The following is a 26,726-nucleotide window of genomic DNA, read 5'->3' on the forward strand; positions in this document are numbered from 1 at the left end:
AAACCCAAAAAACTTACCCGATGAGGTTTTTTCTGAAATCGCTGTTACAACTTCAGTTCCTGCTGTAGAGCTAGGTATAGGATTCTCAGACGAAAACATATGTGTAAAATCAATCATTTCCAATGAATCGTGATTGTCCATTGATTCCGTTATTTTATCATCTAACTTAGTTTTGATACTTTCTATATAATGTTCAGTAGTAGTCGAATGATTTTGGTTATTTAAATCAATACCATCATGAGAAATCGAAAATTCTATATCTGAATTACTCGATTGGACTCCAGTCGTTGTCGGCATTTTATTACTATCGTGATATTCTGAATAATCAAATAAAAGTCCCGGTGCTTTACTAAATATCTCAGTAGAAGTCTGTACCACTGGTAATTTATGGTCTCCTATATCTTCAGTATTTATCGTTACTCCATCATTATGTAAAATGTTTGATGGGTCCGTCGATAGTGTTGTGAATTCAACTTTTGTAACTTCTAGCTTCGGTGCGATTTGTGACACAGGGATTTCAGACGATGTAAAAATATTTTGTTGTACATCTGAAGTATTATTATTTTCGAAAATTGATTTATAAGATGTTACTAACAACAAATTAGAATTTTGGGATTCCGTGGGCGTTGTAGATGACGATGGACGTAATGTTTCAATTACTGTAGTTGCATTTTCAACATCAGGCTTTTGAGATCCATATACTTCGTACTTATTTTGATCAGTGTCACCACCAAAAACATTCATGGTAGAATCATTTATTTTTGGTTTATGACCTGTTGACAACATTGAAATCGTATGTATTAAAGATTCCGTCGATGTAATTTCCGGAGTTAATCGATTAGTAGTACTTGATTCACTCGATGATACGTATGTTTCAGGCGTACCTGTAAATGTCTCGTTGGACTCCCCGGTGGATAATGTACCGTTTGAAGTAGAAGTAGTGTTTAAATTGTCTTCGTTTGTTTTTTGCAATCTAGTAGACCAAGTAATGAATGGTTTAATTTTAGTAACCGTTTCTTGTAAACTTGTTACATTTAAAGGTTTCTTGAAAATTCTATTGGTGTTATTTGGCGCTTTTAACGATGCCAAAGCCCAAGCTGTCGCTGTTGGTGGAATAGGCTGTTGAGCTGCTGACCCTTTTGGAGCAATCACTTTAATTGGTCTCATTTTATTTAATTGCAAACTAAGAGAGCCGACTTCAGCTGTATTGTTGTTGGTTATCATAATTTCAGGCTCCGTTACATACGGTTCAAACGGTTTTGTTTTAATTGTAGAAGAAATTATTTTTTGTTTTAAATTTAAATTTGATCTAATTGTGGGTCTACGAGATGCTTCAGTTGAAGTTCCAAAATTTGGATGGTGAGTAGCAATCAGTGGTGGTTTTTGGAACTTTGGCCTCTGCAGTTCAATTTCAGAATTATCCATTATTGTAGTAGTATCAATTAAATCATCAGCTGTTGAAGTCAAAGCAACATCATCTTTAACGGTTTGATCAATTGGTTTAACTCTAATAGGTTTTTTGTGACGTAAAATTGTCAAATTTTCAGGAATTTCTGAAGTTCCTTGTTCATTTTGGAATCTCGTTTTTCCCCTATTTGTCGTAACACCTTTTAATCCATCTAAACGTTGTCTAGTTTTTCTTTCTCCATTATCGATGGGTCCTTTTTTCGTCAAACCATCGAATGATGTGGTAAAATCGGAATCATCAATATCGGTGACATCTTCAGGCTCATCATATTTTGTGAAGCTTGACGAAAACGAAGTTTTAATTTTATTGGTCGAACTGAGACTACTTCTTATAGTAGTTGGACCGGTTTCATTGAATCTGACTGTAAAGACTTCCCGGTATTCTTCGGTTTCTTTTAAAGGTTTAATTACAAACTTACGTTTTTCCATAAATTTTTCTGTGGTAGTAGCACCATTACTTAACTCATCTTCAATTTGCTCTTCTCGAACCGTAAGGGTAGGCTTTTGTGACGTCGTAACTTCAAAATTTTGTAATTTTGAAACTTCTGATAGTATGGAATTCTTCGTTGCATTGTTGGTACCGATGCCATCTTGACATAGGACTAAGGAAATGCACGCCCAAATCCAAACTAAAACATTACAAATATAATTGAAATTTTCTACATAATATATTGTGTTAATAATAATTAAGAAAAACACATCGTAATAAATAATTTTTAATATTATTATTTTACCACTATAAAATGGGCCTATTATTATTTTTATATTGGTATAAAACGTATACAATAATAATATAAAGATGATATATTACCTATCCAACCTGGATGAAACTTCATCTATACAGTTGAGTTGTAAGAGTATCCAACAAGGGACATCGTTTGATACCGATAGTCATATTTAACCAAGTTTGTTATTAGGACACATTTTTGTACCTGAAAATTAAAAATAATTCATTAGAATTTTTCAAAGAAATTAATTAAAACAATTGATTTAAACATTTAATTTATGTTTGCATAAAGAACATGTAGGATTCATGTATTCAACTATGATACAATTATAAGTAACTAATAAAATGTTTCGAGAAACCAATATTGTGCCTATAGGATATAGATATAATAATATAGATTATATATTAATGAAATTACTTAATTATTAAAAATAGGGTTATAGATTTCTAGGAGTTTGCATGTTTTTAAATAATCATTAAAAACATAACTAAGTATTATAGACATTTGTTTCATAGCGATACAAGTTTATATTTAAGATTTAAAGTTGCATAATATTTTGCATACTTGACAATTTTTCATTTATAATTGCATATTTTACAATTTTTTTTATATAAAGGTGAAAGTTTTGTAATTTAATAAAAAAAAAAACAAATTTTACATAGATTAACCTGGACCCTGAGATATTAGTATGATGATTTCTATAGAAAATGAATATTTTAAAATTAGTGTTTGTTTTCCTCGCTGATCACTCGCATTGTTACTTATCGGTACACTACATGCGTGATTCCCTAAAACTCGATGTAAGGAGAAAACAATTCGAAAAAGAAAATTAATTGTTGGTTAATGCATAAGTTTTTTATTATAAATTACAATTTATAATTTTGAAAATATTATCTAGGTATTAAAATAAAAAGGTTTTATTCAATACTATGATTTTTCTTTTAATGCATATATTATGTTGTTTTTAATGAAAATTTATTGATTCTTTAGGGCATAACTGCATACGTATTTTAAGGTTTTTTAGGGCATGAAGTCCCCAGCCCTAATTATAAATAAATATATACCTGTACGTATCGGTAAAATATTATAATTAAAAATATATCCTAAAATACTGTATTTACACTAAGAAAACTTGATTTAATTTCTTTTAAGCCAAACAATCAGAATAAGTTATAAGTTATAACCTAAATAGGCATATAGCTGATTTACCTATATTATATCATTATATAAGTAGGTACATATTGTTATATAAGTAGTTAAAATAAGACCTTGTGATAAAAAAAATCCATTTTGATAAAAAATTATTCACTAAAAATATAATATTATATCGGAAATAAAACAGTCCAAAATAGTAATGAACAACTGTTTCAATGCTATTCAATTGACCCTGGTTAACATATTAGTCAAACGTCCGCAATTCAAATCATGCAACACATTGCCGGAAGCTAACACGCCTCCTTTTGTTAAATTTTTGTCATAAATGTAACTGATCGTATAAAATGTCAACGATTGAATTAGACAAAACACATATACTCAAATAATTGTGATAAAATATTTTGATGAATAATAAAGTAATGTACCGTCAGAAAATGTAGGAAATAGTTTTTAAAATGTTATTTAAGAGAACTATTTTCAAAACATCAAAATACATTTTTTTTAAATGTATACATAATAATTATTATTATAATAAGATGTAATAGGTATATGCTATATATATATTTTCTAAGTGACTGTTAAGTATTTTCGGATACAATTATAGGTAGGTATCAAGGTAATGAATGTTGATATTATATTCTTAAATTGTTCACTTTTAACTACGTTCTGAAAACAAAATATTAAAATTAATGTTTAGTTGGGCTGTAATTATAATTAATTCACATCATTTTTATTACCTTATTCATTATTTTTTTTTTTTATTATGAAACATGTGTTTTAGGCGTTTAGCCTAACCATATTAATGTCCACTAAACTTAAATTATTTCTGAAATGAGTTTTAGTTATAAATTATAATAATTGTTTTTAAAACATTGATACCTACCTTTATAATGTAAAATGAATTATAATTTATAAATATATTATTTTCTTTTAGTGATAATAATTAAAACTTAGGTAATGAGTTCATCTGTAAGTCTATAGCACTCTAGTCTCGTTGATTCGTCATCGTACCAATGTTATTCATGGATATATAGACACACAAGTGAAACATTTGAACCAAAAAAAGTAGGGATATCCAATGGTAGATCTAGAAGAATTTTTTGATTTTTAGAGCGTAAAGAGAAAAATAATTGTTTACAACTGGACTACGAGAGTATTCATCAAAGATACTCCCTAGCACACGATGATGAAATAAATCAAAAAAATTCAAGGTGAATGGAGATGATCGGTATGTGACTTTTTTGTCTATTAATATATAGCAGTCAACAGTATTATTGTGCTCAAAAATGTTTCAATGTTACCTAATAATAGGAAAATAGAAATTTTCGTCAAGATGTACTCGTGTGAATCCAAATTTATTTGGGTAAAATCTATACATATTAACATTTTTCCACAAACATACATAACAAAACTTTAATATCGGATGAAAATCAAAAACAAACCCGGTGTAATGTCTTCACATTATTTGTTCAATTGAAATGCTGACATTACTCACATCTGCATAATATATTAATATCTATATTATATACTCATATATAATAGACGTAACAATATATTTTATTTCATAATACATGGTTAGACATAATATAATGATTTGTCATTGGTTAAGTATCATATAAAATAACTATCACATATGTACGATTTACCGAGTATTTACATTAGTATTCCCGAGATCAACTCTTTGTTGATGACAGAACACGCCATACCTTATTCTTATTGTTTCAATAACTCCACATTGAGAATTTTTAGTTTTATCATTTACACGAATATAACAGACAATGTTAAGTTTTATTTAAACTCAAAACAAAGCCATATTTTTATCAAATTCTTGTGACAATATGTATGATTTACAGAATACTTAGTAGTAGTGTAGCATTGTAATAAAAAACAATTAAAGACCAAATATTGTAGACAAGTAGGTCCTATTATAGTAACCTATACCGAAACGATTAAAACACCCATAGCCAATTTTATAAGTGGTAATAACATGCTGCATTTTCTACAACGTTAAAAAAAAGAAAACGCTGAACTAATATAATATTATTATAACTTTGTTGTTCATTAATAAATTATGTACGTCATACATATAGTTGTCGTGTAATTCAATAGATCATTTCACTTTTATTATTTAAAAACGTAACGCACATAATCATAATCATCATCTACTGACATTTTCTACAGGTCAACATACTATATTTTATAAACCCAAGTTAAATTATTAAATTATACACAAGCAATTTGCCTCAATTAATATTATCAGGTCGGAACATGCATATACCTACGCTTGTATAAACAATATAATATATATATACACAATACACCACATACTCTAAAATATCATGAATCGGTTTAACACTCCATTAAATGTATAAGAGTGTTTCACAAAAATATTCGATGTTTATCACGTAAAATAGAACTTTTTCGTAGGTGTATTAAGACATTTTAAGGGTTTGTCACGCTGACTTTTTTGTAACAACACGCACGTTTTACTGTAATTGCCGAGCTGACGCCGCAACAAATTATGTTTTACTTTTAATGGACCAAGCAGAAGGAGTCGAAACGTCAACTGTAGTCTAAATCTTTAATAGCACCTATAAAGTACCTAATACCTAGTATTTATAATCAATGGTAAAATAGCGTATAGGTATAGACTATAGTGTATAATGCACGTCATGATTACATAATTATACAAGTATCCATATAATACCTAACCTAACCTAACTCAATCGTTATTATATGTCAAATCTAAACACTTAAAGAACTACAAATCGTATACCTTATAATGAATCTAAAAGCTATAGTATATATCTCAAACTTCTATCTTACAGTCAGCCTGTAGGTACGAGTATTTAATATACTAAATAATAAATAAAATGTACCGTAAACAACAACAATATAATATACTGTAATGAAATAGGTAGGTACTACCGCAATAAATATAAAATACTTATGTTTCACATCGATTTTTGAGGACTCCTATAAATATAAAATATAAGGCTTGTGTGTGTGATGGAACGCGGCACGCAGGGTTACAACTCACAACACAGTCGCTAAGGAAAGTCCGAATACTCAATAATAATAATATATATACTTATAAAGGTTTCAAAACATTGGCGTAGTTTTTTATAGAGTTTTTATTTTTTCAATAATTTGAATACTGTTATATTATTTATGCAAACGGTGATGATACGACATCGAGCGATGTGTTTCCCGCATATTATAATTACACCAGTAGGACAACTCCCATACATTTCCTGAAAGGGGAAATATAATGTAATATTATGTTGAAATGTTTTTGTTTCTTGCATATTTTATGTTAATATTAAATTTTATATTAAAATGGTATAAAATTATATAATATTATTATGCATCACTCGATACGTTTTTACGAATACTCTAATTCGGTTCAAAGGAAGCTGAGACAGCCCATGGTGCATGGACTCATTGGTGGTAACACCACCAGACCTTAATTATATCACATATTAAAATATATATTTTAATTTATTGTCAAAATAGAAAATTCACATTCGTCTTCGTACATTACCAAACCTACCGCTGTAGATACACTGTTGTGTACATAGGTAGTACATCGCACACTCACACGCTAACATTTCCTCAGTTAAACGTTTTAATACAATAATTACACCTTAAAGACGTGTTCACGGCACGCGTTCCAGCGTGTGTGAAAACGACCTTGAGTGCTGCACACATGTAAAACACCAGTAACGATTGCATTCTACTCGAGGAACCCGCACCGGCATAGTAGGTACCTTACTAGCGCGCTGGTGGGAAAATAAACCGTCAAGGGCAACGACTTTTTTTCCCCAAACGAACAAATCTCGGAATATGCCACCGTCGCTGTGGCTGCTGGGTAACGGGTTATTTCATATTATAGTATATTAAACGGCGTGGGCGTATATATAGGTATCATGCAAGCGAAACTAAGCCACATACATAACAATGATTTGCAGCCGGTATCTCCTAAAACGTTTTAGTTGGACCGCAATGACGTCGCGTCAAAATATAATAATATGCTATGTATAGATATCTAAAATATATGTATACATAAGGTTGATTCAAAATTAGGTATAGCGAGGCTGCAAGATCAACATTATATTATTATGTGCAAAATTACATATTTTTGGAGACGTCAAATTGTTAAGATCAGTAATTTTTTTTTAACTCTTTTATATTATACAGTTTTGTATGTATATTTTAAAATGTTAAAATTTATTTATTTCATGTATAATAACACTCGAAAATATTGTTAAAATGGAATACATTGACACACAAAAAAATTTTTAAATATCCATAATTGTTTAAAGATATAAATTAATAACACAAAATGTATGATGATTTTTTTTTTGGAACAGTTGTTAAAATAAATATATTTTTATTAATATAATATTAGACAGTCGAATTCGAAATATCAAAGAAAATAATGAAATAATAAATGGAAATTGTTTTTTTTTTTAATTACAACTACAGTTTATGTAAAACAAAATTAATATTATTAAACTTTTTTTTTTTTAGGGTTAAGGCTTCAACTACTAAGGTAGCCTGTGGTACTGTGGATGAGGTTACTGTAGATTTGTTTACACGTGTGTGTTTTTTTTTGGCTGAATTTTTGATTTAGGCACCCGTAGGTATCTGACATGCCCGGCCGAGGGATGGCTAACTAGACAGACATCTGCCCGGAGAGAAGTGGCGCCCGTGACCAAGGTTCGAACCGGCGACGATGCGCATTGCAACCGACGGCTTAGTCCGCTGGGCCACTCTATCCCCCTATTATACATTTATAACTTAATAATTAATATAGTAGGTACAATAAAGTAATATAACAATATTAATATATATATAGGTTACCTATAAAGAATAATATTAGATCTCCATGTGATTTGTTTATTAGATTCCCAAATCAAATTTAGTGCTTATAAAAGTATATACTATACTTTCTATTTTTTATATTCTATAAGTATATTTGAAATTATATTTAGAAAAAATGTATTTAGTATAAATTGTTTAGGCACTAATAATTCTTAATCCAGCTCTGAGTAGGTATCTATTATAATATGGCCTTATATATACACTATACTATATACAATATAAAATTATGTCTGAAGTATTTACTGTTTTTCCTTTTTAATTCAACACTGTTTTGCCAGGATCTCTTGGAGATTTCGATACATTTAAAAACGATTATTTAAATCGCGACAACCATGGTATAATAGGTATAACTCCGGGTACATAATAATTATACTCCTTCTCTCTATAATATATATATATATATTATGTGTGCAATGTATATTTATCTATCCCAATTTTGGGATACGGTGACGTTACGGTAACATGTATTTATGAAATATGGGCGTTTACAGCGATAATAATAAAATTGCGCACACAATACATTTAATTACCCGTTATTTAAATTAGCTTTCAATTTTATAGACTAATTTTTTCACGGAAAATCGTCGAAATTCAGTACCTATACTGAAACCTATGCGCAAATATTAGAGAACGGGACGTATATTTTATTCGAATAATATATACAAGAGGTAATCCTAATAATATTATCATCCGGGGCAACGGTATGACGACGTATTCTATTCAGCGGCGGCAGTATTATAGGTGTATACCGGCCGGCTGACCCACTTTCATCTTCTAGAGACCGAACAATAATAATAACAACACACAAGAACGACGGTCGTCGGCCAAACTATTTTCGCGCGGCTGTTTGATTCTATAATGATTTCTATACACACATCGAACACGGACATTCTCGCTACGGTGTCTTATCTGTCGGGTGCATATACATTATACATACCCACATGATATTATATTATTATGTTGGTGAAAAGAATCCACGAATAGGACACCTCGAGCTTGTGAGATACAAAATCCATCACATCCAACAAACTCAACAAACTTCAGTTATCACGATATAGGTACACTTAAAAACAGATGATATGATTGTAAAAGTAAATTGTAATATTATAAAATCACATATTAAAATTATATATTGTGTATAACCTATTAGTTATTGTATAAGCGGGTTGCTATACGTTTTCTATCAATATCAGAATATTATATTTTCTTAACCATATTTTATATTAGGCACCTATATAAACAGCCCAAAATCGGTCAACTTACAATCTAGGTTCTTAATAATAATTAAAATAATATTTAAGGACACCTACGAATACTACCACGGATGTTCGTTTTTCATTATTATATCAACTACTAAAGCTTATGTAATATCTATAAAACCCTATCGTTACATTGTGCATTATATTGTCCATGAATTGTTTTAAAAACTTAAACTAGTAAACAAATATTACATCGAACAAATTATGTTTTGCATAACACTAGAATAAAGTCGTAAAATGAACATCTGCTCTATTTACGATTTTAAATAATGTAGGACATATTATTTTTTTTTACATTAGGCAACTGTTTATATCGTTAAATTTATATTGATGCGTAAAAACATTATATTGTATGATGGACATAAAACAGACAATTTTAGACAAAAACAAAATATATCTTAAATGTATAATAATAATTTGAATAAAATGATATTAAAATTAATCGTAAAAATGAATTAATGTTCTAAAATAATAATAACCAATTCATTAGTGGTGGGTGGATCTAGGATTTTTTATGGGGATGCTAAAGCTAAGATGTCGTACTCTGTACCATACTCCATCCTGATAGTCCTCAAAATGGATTTGCTTAATAATCAAAAGGTGGCAATTCGATGTTTTTTTTTTGGTACCAATTTTGTTTATAAATGTCCCCAGACTACTGAAAAATACATGTTGTGTAGAGCATTTGTTTTCTAGGATGCAACATGCCAAGGTGTTGTATACACCCTAACACCCCCCCCCCCCCATCTTCTGGATCAAGGTCTGCAATTCACTATTTATAAGTATATAAGAAACAAATTATTTAGAGTTTCAATTTACAAGTGTTATTAAAAAATATATTAAGTACTTATATAATATGGATATACAAAACAAGCATACTATAGCTACTAAAAATAGTAACTGCGGCTAATACACCAAGCATAAAATCAATGAATATTTCAACAGTAATAAAAATAGGTTATCGACATAAATAATACCTATATACATAATAGTATACTGTTTTTATTTTTTTTCAAATGAAATCGTTCAAAAAAAAATACATTGAAAATATATTTAAATATAGGTACAGTATATCCAAAAATCAGAAGAATAAAAATCATAGTAAAATATTCTGTTAGGGTGTCAGAGTGTTTTTACTGCAAACCCTCGTAGGGAATTATAATATTATATTTTATAAACACAATGGCGTTATCAAAACATTTAGATTAATTTTATGTTATTACTTATGTATTGCTTATACCGTATTACTATTAGTAAAATAAATGACTATAACAATTAATAGAAATATTCTATTTATATGAAAATAAACTGATAGAAAGTCTTCACACAGAACCGTTTTTCGTATGCAACGATTTAACTCATACATCACCGTGACTTACTCAATGACGTCGTATCTACAACTAACACCTAGCTACTGTACGGTAGAACGGTTACCTACTTTACAGTTTACGTTACCTCTTTTTTAATTAAAAAATTAATATCCGTAAATCATTTTCTCAATTCTTTGGTCACCCGTTTAGCACACACATTAAATGTATATTTGCAAAAATAGTTTAAAAATTTGCAATAAATTAATATGTTAAGAGTGTATATAAAACAATAATATAAAACACTTGGTTGATATATTATATTATTTTATCATAATATTGAAGTGGACATCTTATCTACAAAATCATTTTATGCAAACTACAATATATGTATGCTTCAGAGCCCTTGTTGGCTGCATTGGCCTACATATTTAAACCCAAGCCCACCAAAAACAACATTTTACTTATGGATTCCTCTACTATAATAGGCGTCTATATCTAATGGATATCTAGTCAATTTATTATCTTTTAATCTCTAGCCCGTCTCAAAAATGTTTATTTAACGAATTTTTATTTAAAGTTCAAACTGAAACAAGTAGATAAACACAAATACTAGTTTGTGTTTCGTACATTTCGATGAAGCGTAAAAACTCGTTTTAGCTTGTATAAAAATTTAACCTTGATAAACCATAAAATCTAAAATAAATAATAATTATATCACAACGAAATAAAAGTATAAATATATAAATGCGAGTTTATAAAAAATTTAATATTTTTTGGTAAAACATAATCGAATAAAATAAAACACTCGACTAACTCTATAGTCGATTTGAATTAGATACGCTGCCTAAAATATTTATGTAGTTGCAACACGTGCCACAAGAAAACATATGCACATACTTAAGTTTTAATTTTGTTATACCAAGTAATATAATATATTATGAAAATACGTATTATAATGGTAATGTATAGTAAGTAATGCTATGACATGAAAACTTAAATTGTGTCTCTACGCTGCTATACTTATGTATGAAAATCAGCCCTTCACAATCATGTATTGTTTAATGGGTATAAAGACTATTATTCAATATTAGTCATTTATATGTAGGTAACTATTTCTCAATAAAATTACGCAACACATTAATATATGTATAGGTATACACGAGTTATTCAAAATATGTAAACAGTATAATAGTTATTGTTAGCACTTGGCATATACTTATATAGGTACATAGGCTGTTATAATATAATGTGTAGAGCAATGAAGGCATGAAAGTGAGTTGTCATATTTTTTTAACCTGCAAGCGTGCTAATGGAATATATATTGTATTTTTCTGGTGACACATAACGGTCTGCATCTTGATTATAATTTATTTTAACGTAGGTATACAAAATTATAATATCAATAAGCAATGATAAAATATTTGTAATATAATAATTAATAACTTTAAAACAGTTAACTTATCTTCTGCAGTTACCATATATTTTTTTACCACTGCACTATTAATAGAATGTTAAAAAAATATAAACAATATTGAAAGCGAAGTAGTTATAATAAATTATAATAAATACACCTCTTCATATGGTATTGCTGTCTCCCAAATGATGACAGTTTTACGGGATCCATTTACTCGTAGGTACTATATACATTTAACAAAAATAATAATCTTATAACTTATAGGTATTACAATAATATTATAATGAAATACCTTTGTCGAATACCTGAACAAAATAAAAAAGACAAGATAATAAGAGGACAAAAGAAATTACCGTGGCCAAGCACATTATACCTATACAATATACATGACTACACATAAAGGGTGAAACAAAATATTATACGTAGGTACTCAAGATATTATATACCAACATTATCAAGACGGGTTTCAATGTTCGATAAAGGAGGAAAATAAAATATTTTACAGAAAGGATTTTTTTGGAGGGCGTTACATTACATGACGGTATAAAAAATAACAGGTCCACGTCACAGCTCGATGGCCTATAAACAAAGACAAAAAATACATTTTGATATTTTATATCAGTATTATTAACTACCAATCCTAAAGTTCCAAATACTCACGCGGTAACATATTATCAATCATATAAGATAACGTTCATAATATATGATAATATTATATACCATAATATACCACTAAAATATTTAATACAATTAGATATCCATGAATAAAAAAATATTATTAAACTAAATATTCAATATATAAATATTGACTTATGATGATGACATCACGAAAACAGTGAAACCCAATATTTGTTCCGTAGCGCAAGACGTAAAGGAAAATCGGTATAGAATAGTTCCGATTATGTGGTTAAGATAAATAGGATTACAAGAGTATTATTTTTTATTGAGGTATCCGATTCTCTCCAATGTTTGAAATTAAATTAATATTTTTCCAGTCATGATTTTAAAAAGGATCTTAAAGAATTACTCTCTAAAAATTAATATAGACAGGATTACCTTTATAAACTAAAATGTATATTTTCCAACTATTAATAAAATTAAATGAATTTCAAAACGAGCAATTAAGTCGTTATTCAATTTAAATGTAAAGTTAAATGATTTTGTTCGTAATATAAAAAAAGTGTTATTTAGGTTCAGATTTTCAGATTGATAAATCCTAAATTTATAATAATTTAATATACCTATAAATAAAATAGACTTGATTAAGTATTACAATTATTAATAACGAAGAAGAATTTAAAAGTAAAATATTGGTGGGCACGTGTGAGGGAATTTGAACGTAATTACTTTAGGGAAAACATGCTTTTTAAATGAATATATCTACATTAGTTAATTTGAATAAAAAAAGAAGTCTTTAACTTATATTTTTAGTTTTTTAGTATAATATAATCAACTTTTATAATTTATAAATATTAAATCGGACTTCTGAAAACATACTGACAATACACTGTGTTCCAAAAGGACACAGATAATATACCAAATCCAGATATATGTAACATAATTTAAATGTATACACAGATCCAGATTGGGTGGGCGGGCTACCCGGCAAAATCAAGTCGTTCAAAATTCGAGTGTAAATACCATTTCTATATTATATTTTAAACTTAAAAAATGTGATAATCTAACATAAATCATTATTTTCCGTTGAATATTGATTCATTATTGAAATTTGAAACTATTGTATTAAGTCAAATTTTTTTACAAATATTTTCATCAACAACACCACTATCTCTGTATTAACAAACAAAAGGGTTGGATATTAGTCAGGCTTAAAAAATGGTCAAGCAGACCGTGAATACATTAAATGGACAATCTCGAGATTTTGAAAATATTTTAGAATCATCAAGCACGGAATAGGCAAATATGACTTTTAATGATCGACACTTAGGTTTATGTATATACTTCAAGAATTTACAGAACATAAGATTTCAAGAAAAAAAATAGCAGGAAAAATTAGCAGCGACAATCCAACTGAGTAAACAAATATCGTATTAACGTATTTAATGTGATTTAAGATCAAATCATAAATAGCATAAAAAATATTTTAGGAACGAGATATTTTTTGTATTTCAATTTTAGATCCCTCTAATTTTGTTTCAATTCTAAATTTAAACTATATTGAAATAGCAAAAAACTTAACAGACTAACAAATATTTTAAATAAATGTTATCCTAACTTAACTGTAGAAACGTTTATTGATGAAATTAAAGATTTTGCATCTAAATGTCGTAAAATTTAACAACTTGTTGATGACGATGATCAGGAAAAATAACTACAATATGTTGATAATGAGGAAAAAGCTGATGAAAACAAAAATAAATGTGAAGATTGCATCGTATGTTGTTTTAAAGTTTGACAAATCTATAATTTATATTCAATTTATATTCCATGACATATTCATGTTTATTTTTAGCGTAATACAAATTCTAGAAGAAAAACATTTATTATATTTTCTTTAGTAGGTATACTTAGTATACTTAGGTGAGTATACTTAAATTAGGTACAAATAACAATGTTTTTACGCCTACGCATAAGGTGACAAAATAAAATATAGTCAAAAAAAAATAACCATGCCTGGAGGCAAAGGGTAAACAAAATAATATGCAATAGTGAGATAATTAAAGAAATTTAACTATTCAATTTTAAATTGATATGTTGATCCAAAATGAAAAAAAATTAATAATGTAACCATTTATAAGATTAAAGTCTAAAATTATTACATTTCGGAAATACATAATTATTTTTTTAACGGTGGAAATTATTTTTATTCAACTTAAGGATTGAGTAAGTATATGTATTGGAAAAAATTTTAAGAGAAATGGATAACCAAAAAATAAAATTTTAAAAAACTCATAACGTGGTTCAAAATTAAAAATTAAAATATAAAAATCTCATATATAGGGCCCTGGATAATATGCATAACTATAAATTTGATAATAGATTGATTCATTCTGATATAAAAAACAGACTAAAATGAATTCTATACCAACTGATTATAAAATTGTTCATGTTATTCGTTATTTAGACGAAAACAATACTTGCGGTTACAATAACCCCTTAAGCGTGTTCAAAAGTCTGGGGGGCTTAACCCCTGAATACAAAACTTCAACAAGAACGCAAAATGCGCTTTTAAAGTTAATTTTGTATAAGATATGTATTTATATATAGATATTATTTTTCTTTTGAACATTTTTCAAAGACTTATAATATTATTAATTCATAGTGCGATGGCAAGAACAATATTTCGATTGGCAGGGAGCTTGGATTAACTTCTACTTGGATACGATATTAATGCCCATGACTAAGGGAAATTAATAACTAATTTCCTTGTAACGAATTTGCACAATAGATACTTCATTACCACAACAACGTTTAAACGCGTACACATTATTCATATGTAACCAACACGTCATATGAAAATATACCTTGAGGGACAAGACGCCAAGATAGCGTTGAAAATGGGAAACGTGGGAAACTGTTGACAACCATAAAGGTTATGTTCCGACACGGATTACGGGTCCATTATAAAAATTGTATATTAATACAATTTTCCAACGCATATCTACTTAATGATTGTATAGTGTATACCTATAAACTATCCCATAGACTATAGTCTATTTAATAATGCAACCAAATGAGAGAATGTAAATTAATTTAATAACCACGTCAAATCTGCAAAGTATAAACATTTTCCAGAAATAGTTTACTAATAAAGAAAAATTATTAAAATTAATTCCATAACGTATGACTGTCCATCAAAGTGAAAGTGAAACAAAAAATTGACTCATGTGCAATAATATGGTGCGTGCGGAACACTATAATATATAATATATAACTCAGTGTATTTATAACAGTTTTAATATCAACTTGAAATTATTAAAGAAACAATAATACCTATATTTGAGCAGGTTCATGGTTGATGAAATACATCATAATTAAAATGTACTATATATTTTTTAAGTCTTCAGAAAACTGTTTTATTTATAGGACAGGTATACAAGTCGTTTTGGGGCGTTTTGCGCATAAGTACAAAACCTAATTTTTTTTTATTTATTTTTTATTTATTAAAAATTAAAATGTTTCAGCATATTGTACATGCTATTACAAGTTTGTTAACAGTTTTTATTTAATGAAAAAAAACCTAAATAATTGTATTATAATACAATTTAAAAACAACATTAAAAAGCTAAGATTTTAATATTATATTATTATAGAGTACATATTATACAACATATTTAAACCAGCCTAATTTAAAATATGTATACTTTAAATTATTCGTAATGTTTAGTTTTAATTACCACTATATAAATATAAAAATGAATACTTTTACTTTTTACCCAAATAACAATAAGTAATATGTAATAAATATTTGCATGTGTTCATCTCTGCAAGAAGATATAAAAATAATGTTAGGCTATGCTTACTATTCATGAATATCACTACATTAATAAATATTTTAATAAATCTATATATATAAAGAAAAGTGTACTTTACCAATAATCAACGCAGCGCCGAACCTATTTGAGTTATCAACTTTAAATTATACGATTATAATACAGGTAATATTATTGCATGAAATATTTAATATAATATGAAGAAAATAACAACACAAAATTCATGAACCAGAATGTAATAATGTGTAGCAATATTATATATTATTTTCCTTTGAGCCATACACCGAAACATATTTTGCACGTGCACGTTCAAGACGTCAACAAGAGTTTGAACAAATTGTACGAGAATGAGACTAATTGAATTAAATGAATTATGGCCTTGTACTACAATTATTATTTATTTATTGGCTTCAAGAGATTAGTCCGTAAATTAACTAAGGGACCTCACTCATATACTAAAACGAAGAAGCCTTTGAAACTGTTAACATTTATATACATTACCGCAATGGGGTGAATAAGTTGAATACGTTTTCATGAAACTCGCCTAATGTACGAAGCGAATACTAAATAACACTCAATACCTCTATTATAATAATTAATAATTTTGAATATTTTCGGTATTCCTGGTATTACATATCCAAGTGTTCACGAACAATTATACTAAAATGTATCACAAATCAACTATAATGATTTTATTATGAATTTTCTAGTTTTATTTAGTATAATATTATAGTTTGGCTAAGGTCGAAATAACGTTGAAACGGATATAACTGTTAAAACCATGAAAATACGGAACTATTACTGCAAAACCAAGAATTAGCGCGTTTGATAAATTAATTACGGTTAATTATTCGGAAAACACCGATCGTTCGTTTCGACGTATATTTGAATTGTCATAAATGAAAATAAAAAACTCATTTACTCGCTCAGGGTGAAAAACATAATATATTATACTCAATAAATTTCTCCAGCAATTGCGACAAAACCAGACGTAATACGTACGCACTCCGCATCTAATTAATCGTTTGACTTTCATTTATGCAAAAAAACGTACAATTCTTTGAAAAAAAATACGTCTAATGGATTTCAATTGTTATCGAGGTTTTTGAATATCCTAAAGAACCCATCTAGTTCACATTTCCATAATGCGTGAATACACACGTAAAATTGTTGTGCATTTGCGCGCCTATTATTAATACTTACAATATATGAATACGATTGCAGTGTTCTTACGTTATTACCTATTAGTATTAATATTTTTGCATTTATTGTGAAACTTATTATAATTATAATATACAAACATTATAATTTATAATATTATACAAAGATTGAATTTGAAATTAATAATATTAACCATGACACATAGAAGTTACTCATAGCATATACTTTTATAACATACATTATGATTCACCAAGCTATGCTCACCTAAAGCTGGATTTTCTTCAATAAGAGAAATTATTCAAAATCGGATTTTGATCATATTTTCAAATTCTTGAGATTTTTTGTAACACTTAAAGAGTGATATTATTAACTTTTGCTTTTCAAATGAGAACCCCCCCTTTTCTATATTTAATTAATACTTTTGTAAATCTTTTTGATGGACTATTATCCTTATTATATAACTGAGAAACTACACGTTCGAATTTCAAATTAGGTAGGTAGCGGTATACCCACATCAAAAATTTCAAAAAAGTCAACTGCTTAATAATATTATACAGTAGAAGGTAGAGGTTCTCATTTGAAAAAAATAAGTTTGTGTATCACCACAGGATACAGTAGAACAAATAATTTAAAATAAATGTAAACATTAATCTGAACTTGAATAAATTCATTATTGAGGAAAAAAATAATTAAATTATTTGTATATAAGTATTTGAATTAAACTAAATGTATTCTATGGCTCTTAAATATAAATTATTTTTCCTTATTATTTAGGTATATTATGCCAATTATGGTAATATAAACTAATTTTAAAAGAATTCAAATTCTGTTTTACTATGTACGAGTAGGTACAACTGTACAAGTCTAGGATTACACGCCTATAGGTTATAATTTATAACCCATAAATAATAATAATAATAATAATATACAATAATTTATAGCCAGATATTCACTCTGTAAAATAACATACCTTCGGTAGTCTTTTCCGTAATTGCTATCATTTAATATTTTTAGTTATTAGTTCAGCCAAGCATCCGATCGCAAAGACTTGAAACCCATCATTTTACAGTTAAGTTAACCACCATATTCGTTCCGATTGTGAAATACCAAGTACCGCAATTAAGCACAGTACGTCACGAAGCCGACAAGGTCTCTATTGTTTTAAATCGATCGGCGAGTTTTAGAAAACATATCGTTATTCGTTTCATATACATCATATACTGTAAAATGTTTATTACTTTTGTCAAACACATTTAAATACATAACATGACGATTGGATTCATAAACTAAAATTGGGAAAATAAAAAATATAATTGAATCTTAAAGACCATTTTATTTGAAAAATATTATATTTTATCAAAAAATATTATTCCGGCGTTCATTAAAGGCTAAGTACGCTATTATTTTTGTTTAGTTTCTATTGTTTAATGTTTTTATTCGAATATCCAACTCTTTGTTTATTTTTTTTTACTAGTCAGTGAACACATTTCCTTTTGGTACAAATTTTTATCTATCACAGCTGCACGATCCATAATATTATTTCGAGGCTAAAATGGTTCATCCGAAACAAATAATGATACAAATACCCTTAACATATGGTTAATTAAAAACTAACGCATAGTGCATGGATAATAAATATTTAAAACTAAAATCTGTCCTAAATAACCCATTTCTACCTTGAACGAATGATTATATTATACAGACTCTCTGATTTGGTTTAATGATAAGAAAACAGAAAAAACGCCTTCACGCTCCGCTACAACAAATGTCCTTCGTGTCGTTCTTAATAATGAACGGTAGTATACCTATAGTGTATGTACCTATGCGAGTATGCAACTATACGCCTTAGTCTCAAACTCCTAACGTGAACTATTTTGTTATAGGTAAAGTTTAAAATTAAAATTAAAAATGATAACTATAATCTGCTTTAAAAATCAACAATTTAATGATAATAATATTATATTATATTACTAATAATGTATAAAATTATAATTGAGTTAAAAAATCATAAAATCTGTCCACGAAATAATAGGAAAGGATTTTTAAATACAAACTAGATAATGTCCATATCGAAAATACGTGCAAGTAAATGATATGATTTTCTCTAAAACCAGATACATAACCTTTACTCGCAATAATATTGATATGTAATTTGTTGAAGTGTTTAATAAGCAGAACCATATGAATCATATAGCTTACATACCTATCCTGTTAATCTAATTATATAATAATTTTAAAAGTTACTAATTTACTTTTTAAATGTTAAAAGCGTAAAGGTATAATATTTTGATAAATCGTTTGTTATAAGCCCGCTGTTAAACCATAATATATAAATTCAAAATTATAGAAACAAAATAACCATTAAAAATGTTATTTTATAATACTTAAAAGAATAATATATAGGTACATGGTTTAATTTAAAGAACACATTAATGAGTAGGTAATGACCATATATTTTAAAAATAAACATCATAATTAAATATTTTATAAGCTACTTATTTGTAGATGATTTTTATTTTATGTGTTCTTTATTCATATTTAAAGCAACAACGGAAATTAAGAAAACAGGCAGTTTACAAAACACATACCTCCTATTATTATAATAATGTTGATCTAAAATCCAGATAAAAACCCACGGTGGCACAATTAACCATTTTAAACGTCATTAAAAACATAATACAGACCTTATTATAAGTTTTACAAATAAGCACTAAAATAGTATATAATAATATATACCTACTTATATATTGTCAATAAACACAATTAGCTAAATATTATACTGTTTTAATAAAGGTAGCTAAAGAATAACTTAAACGACTGCGACATACACCGGTACATAATATACCAATCATTGAACCACCTTTTGTTAAATAAAACACCGTGCATGTAAATATATAATGTTATAGCATAAAAATAATAAAATAACCCTATAAAAAATCATGTAAATCAGAAGGTCGTACCTATAAGTAATGAGAGAATATTGATAAAGGCAATATAAATATTCAATATTTTTTTTATACTTCATTCTTATCTCTGAGAACACGAACACTATACACATAAAAAACGATAAAAATCATAAGGGTAGGTAAAGGGTAGGTATACTAGGTACCAAATAATTTATATAAAAATGACAAATAGTTCATAAATATAAATATAATAATATATTATCTTTTTTACTTATTAGACCGTTACATTAGTTAAATTGTTTATTAGATTCCTCTTAGAGTATATGCATATTAACGTTTTCTCAGTAGCGGAACAATAGTCAGATATCTACGTAACATGACGTCGGAGACATTACAGCAAAGACATTTTAAAAGACCGTTCCGTATCGAAAATCGTATTACGTGATGCCAGTTGTAGTAAATAATATCTCTTATAAAAAGTATACGCAATTACATTATAAGAATTTTGTAAGTAGACATAGTGCTATCAGACTATGTTTGTGTTGAAAACCAGTATTTTAAATAAAATCTATTTAAACATTTCAAGTAGGTACATTAAATATTGATTACCTAAAAAGTAATAAGAATTATGATATATACAATATAATATATTATATTATCCTACATATAGCATATATATTTTTAATTTCATTAAAATGTCCTAAAAATAATTTAATATAAATTTAGTGAATTATAATATGTATGTTTTAAACATAGTGAAACATATTAACATAATTAAATTAAAAATATATATGCTATATGTATACTATGATATATTATATTATATTACATAATGTTTTGTATATAGACTATAGTTATTGTTGTAATTAATCAATTTGAAAAACAGTTTTGAAAATTGAAATAAACATAATTCTATTACCTATATATTTATAGTTTATACATATATAATTTTACTATAACCTATAAATATGTATACTTTATGGTAAATAATAAATAGCTATGTACCTATTACTTACCTATAAATGTAATTATATTAGTAGTTTTATTATTTGAGCAGTTCATATAGTTCAATGAAGTTTAATATCAAGGTCTTAACAACTTGCCAATTTATTTCTAACCTTCTTTATACCTACTCTTCAAAATCATATAATAGATATTATGTTATATATATTATATCCACACACAATAAACTAGTCTATAATAATGATTTACTTTCTTTAGGAATTACAACAGAATAAAATAATACAATTTTTATTATTACTAAATATTATTATCTTTTATCTGGCGTATAATAGATTTAAAACAAATATCCAAACAAAGCACATAAAAGTACCAGAATCAAGGTTATAAAATGCACCAATGTTTACTGTTTAGGTTTGCAACGTTCTAGTTAGTATTTTAAGTATCAACAATGTGTATAAGAATTGAATATATTTTGTAGATTACTGTACTTTAATAAGGTATAGTTTATTAATATATTTCCAAAAAATGACCAAATAAAAAATATAAGAAATTCAATTTTATAGATCCTATTTAAGTTAATTTGTAACCATTGTATAGTATACATTTTTTTATTATTTTAAATAATAAATTAATATACAATCTATATTATAGTTGACACAATAAGCATATTATATGCTAAGAGTAAAAAAAAACACCCATCTTTGAAGAAACAAGTCACCCAATGGTTTTACTTTCAATATAATATAAATTAAATATTTAATAGTAAATTATAAAACCATAAAATTTTACCACTTTTCATCTTAAAAATAAAATGTAATCGATAGGATTCATATTGATTTTATCTACATTTTTAAAATAACGAGTATTTCTTATACTAGTTTCCACCAATGCCAACCGATTATATATTATAATAGGTATTATTATGAACGTTTTTAGTCGTTTTTAGTATATAAAAATGTTGACATAAATAATAACATTTATAAATAAATAAATAATTTGAAATTGTATGATATTTAATGAATTATTAACTAAATTATGACAGTATGGTAGGTAACAATAAATGTTAGATTTATGTTATATCCATTATACTATTATATCTACGTATAATAATCTATATAAAATACATATAGGTAAATTATAAATAATATAATACAATATTATATTATGTTATATTAATATTATAAATTTAAGATTTACGATTCACTGATAATCATACATAATATATTATAATGGTTAGCCTGAGTCTGTATTCGTGATAAGGCAATATATTGTATAGTCTATGCCTCTATGGAATCTATGGCATAGACTATGCTCATTACATTGTTTCTACATAAGCAAATTGCACGGCTATTCTCGAATATAGGGAAGTAGATTTCTTTTGAGTTCACTTCTGCATTGTCATGTAGTTTTTAATTCTATTCAATCATTCTTTCTTTCTTTGAAGATTGTATGTTTTGTTTTGAATGTATCAGTATACGTCACATAGTACAATTTGCCTGACAGTCAAATATACTCATCCGGCGGTCATGACAATGCAAAATTGAATACGCATAAGTTTCTGTTACTTTTCGAAGTTAATCGACTGTTTTAGAGAGTCAATTTGCTGCTATATACAGTTTCTGTAATGTACATATATCAGATTCCATAATCGTGTTTCCGTTATTTGGTAAATATTTGATCGAACTTTCGATTTACAAAAATTAGGTAAACTATATTATACATGTATAAACATTACCTATGTATTATACAAACTATGATATATATCCTATGATATTTTTATAGTAACATTTACAAATTTCATAAATAATTTCCAATTCGATAATATAATAGATAGGTAGTTAAACATATATACGTGCGTATATATTAGGTAAGTAAAAACTAAAAAATGAAATACAAATAGGTAGGTACAATAGATAAATAATGAATCGACTTCACTGTATATAGGCACATTATACTAGGTAAGTACTTATAAACATTTAATGTCATAACGCGAAATCTTAGAGGATCGAAATATTGGTAAAAATTAACAAAATCGTTAAATCGAACCTAAACTGGATACAATTTGCATCAAATTGTTAATCGTGGTGCACACAGCAGTCGTTCAAGTCACCAGATTAAAGTTTCCGGAACAACAATATAGTAAGATATATAGGTAACCTACGTATAATAATTACATTAATCATTATCGTTACTCACAAGAATATAATTGTAATAAACGCCGTCGTATACCGAACATGACGACCTCGACTAATGAATAGGAAAACGCACATCGATTAATATTATTTCGTTCCGTACAGACTGTATAGGTACCTATAAAAATATTTACAACTAATCGGGAATATATTATTATTTTTCAACACTGCATATTATATTATACGCAGTACACGCTCTACATTGTCTTATCGGATCTAAGACGATTAAAAAACTATCAGATGACACGAACATTTCCAATTTCTCAATTTTAATTTTTTTTTTTTTTTTATAGTCAGCATATATATAATCTAAATACAGCACGTCGGGAGCGGTGGATTAAAGCAAATAAATATATCGTCGGATACGACACTGCTGCAGTGTTCTGACGCAGTTTTACACACGGACGACGGACAATAAAATATAAGAGACGCCGATCGAAACTTTCACATGGCGGCGGCGGTTACGCGCTATTACGTTATATAGGTACGTACCTATATTATATTATACTGCATAGTGTTTCGTCTTGACACAGAAATCGTCGCGAAATATAACGATAGACGATAACAATGAAGAATATCGGGACGTATAGAGTCGCTGGGAATTATTGCAAGAAAGTGAATTTCCCGGCGTGAGACCCAAACGTCACCTAAGCCACCCTTTGGCGGTATCGAACAGAAATTGTTTTCGTGCATAGGTATAGACTGTTATATATAGATCTGCACACGCACGCATGTATACAAAGAGAGTTAACATCGATATTGGGCGACTTACAATATCAGATACCAAATACCTACTAAGTATATATTGAGCACTACTACTATAATATTATGTCTAGGTACTTATTGACTAGGTTAAATATACGTCAAGTCCCTACGGTTGCTATTCTAATACTACAGTAAAATTTATATTACAAGACATACCCATTATTATTATTGGCGATGACCGTCTGTTTGGTTAAAGATCGAAAGCACACACATACTGCAGCAGTCCAGCACGACGTATCCCATGTAGATCGCGTGCCCTATTTCTTCGCCGTGCCGAGAGGGCGCGTACTCCGTTCGCAGGCCGAGACGCTCCGATTATCCAACGACGCGGAATTGTAACGGAAAAGTCACGAAGTCAAACGAAATATTAAAAATTAATACGTTGCCAGTACAACTGTTGTAATACGAATCGATCACGCGGCAACGACCACGAGCGTGTTAACAGATACGCGGTACACGGTGTGCGCGACCAGGACGGTCGTTTCTTCACTACTGAACCGCTTACCGCGCTCGGAGTGCGGACCGTCAGCGGTGGTGGCGCGGCGGACCGAGCAGTCCTCCGGTTTCGCCGCCGCGCCGCCGCTGCCTCCTCCGACGGACAGGTCGTTGCCGCCACCGGCTGATCGTCGATCGTAACCGATCGCGGCCGATCGTCGTCGGTTTGTCACGCTTTCACGACGTGTCAACACACGCAGCGCACACACGCTGAATCTACGCGAATATGCGCAACGGTACGCTCGCCGCGGGTAAAAGACATGACGATTCCTTTGCGCTCGCTCTGACTCCCCCCAACCCCTCGCAACGATCGTACCCTGTAATTTTCCAGCGTACATCTAAAAAAAAAAAATGCATTTTAAGCGTTTTAATTACTGCTGGTTTTACGTTTGAGATTGTGCTGTAATTTGTATTAAGTATGAGTATACTGATAAGTAATAATAATACACTCTACGGTGCCATAGACAGGAATTTAATATTTGTGGGGGGAGGGGGTTCATCAGAGAAAAAAAAATTGAATGTTATAAGTAAATATATATAATTACATTTATATACCTACTAATAGTATAATATAACAATAATAGTAGGCTACTATTATTGTTATATTATACTATATGTTGTAAGTGGGTGGGGGGGGGGGGGTGAACCCCCAAAGGCCCTAACACACTATATTATAATATTATAACCGTAAACGAACGGTATATTACGGCAAATGTCATTATAATATAATTGTTAAAAATTCCGTATGACGTACAATATAATATATTATATTATTATTTTTATTATTATATTGTTTTCATTGTTTGGCCAAAAGGACTAGAGGAGAAAAATCGAAGAAAATGCGAATAATTATTGTCGAAAAACGAGTGAATCCAATCTATTTTGTTTTCCCGTGTCCTAACCGTATATAATACAATAGATGTAATATTCAGACACACGTGTATGTGTGTGCGTGATTGTATGTGCACGCAAAAACGACAGCGGAAGTAACTACACAACATAATGCTTATAGGTATAATAATACGGGCGATAATGTGTCAAAAACAGTATTTTCACTCTAGTAAATGTTTAAAAAAAAAAAAATTAAAACACAAAGCACTAGTTGACACGTGGTACGGCGCGTGCTGTGTGTCTTTAGGTATGTGAAATAGAAAATATTATTATTATTTTAACGTCTAAATCGCTTCCATAATTTGGAAACTGTTAGGTTCCAAGATTATGTCCCGATAATAATATGCATAAGATTTTTTTTATTATTTTTTGACGTTTTATTTAGCAGCATACTGCGTATAATGACAATTTATATATTAGGTAGGTACCTATCGGATACACGCGTCAATCTATATATAAATATACGCACAAACTCAATCTCGCGCATGTTAACTGGTGTTTGAAATTTTTAAATTTTTCTTCTCGTCTTGACTTTTACATTTACACACTACCATTACACTTTCCAATGTATTGTATAGTTAAATAACAATTTAATTATTCCTGTGATATTGATATAAGCATATAGCCAAAAGTACCTATTTTTACCTTCCGTAGATAACGTATAGGCTATAGCATACAA

At 28.4% G+C, this 26,726-nt stretch overlaps 1 protein-coding gene across 1 annotated transcript in view; it reads right to left on the minus strand.

Annotated features, from left to right (window-relative positions):
- The window catches only part of LOC100164472 (flocculation protein FLO11), a 36,576-nt gene extending 11,389 nt beyond the window's left edge, over positions 1–25,187 (minus strand). The window contains exons 1-3 of the mRNA XM_001943441.5: positions 24,818–25,187; positions 2,279–2,399; positions 18–2,096 (exon numbers count right to left, since the gene is read on the minus strand). Of these exons, the coding sequence (XP_001943476.2) occupies positions 18–2,096; positions 2,279–2,303 (2,104 nt within the window). The 5' untranslated portion in view covers positions 2,304–2,399; positions 24,818–25,187. The remainder of the gene's footprint in view (positions 1–17; positions 2,097–2,278; positions 2,400–24,817) is intronic.
- Between the last annotated feature and the right edge of the window lie 1,539 nt (positions 25,188–26,726).

This window comes from Acyrthosiphon pisum, chromosome A3 (genome assembly GCF_005508785.2).
Source record: "Acyrthosiphon pisum isolate AL4f chromosome A3, pea_aphid_22Mar2018_4r6ur, whole genome shotgun sequence".
NCBI classification, from domain to species: Eukaryota; Metazoa; Arthropoda; class Insecta; order Hemiptera; family Aphididae; genus Acyrthosiphon; species Acyrthosiphon pisum.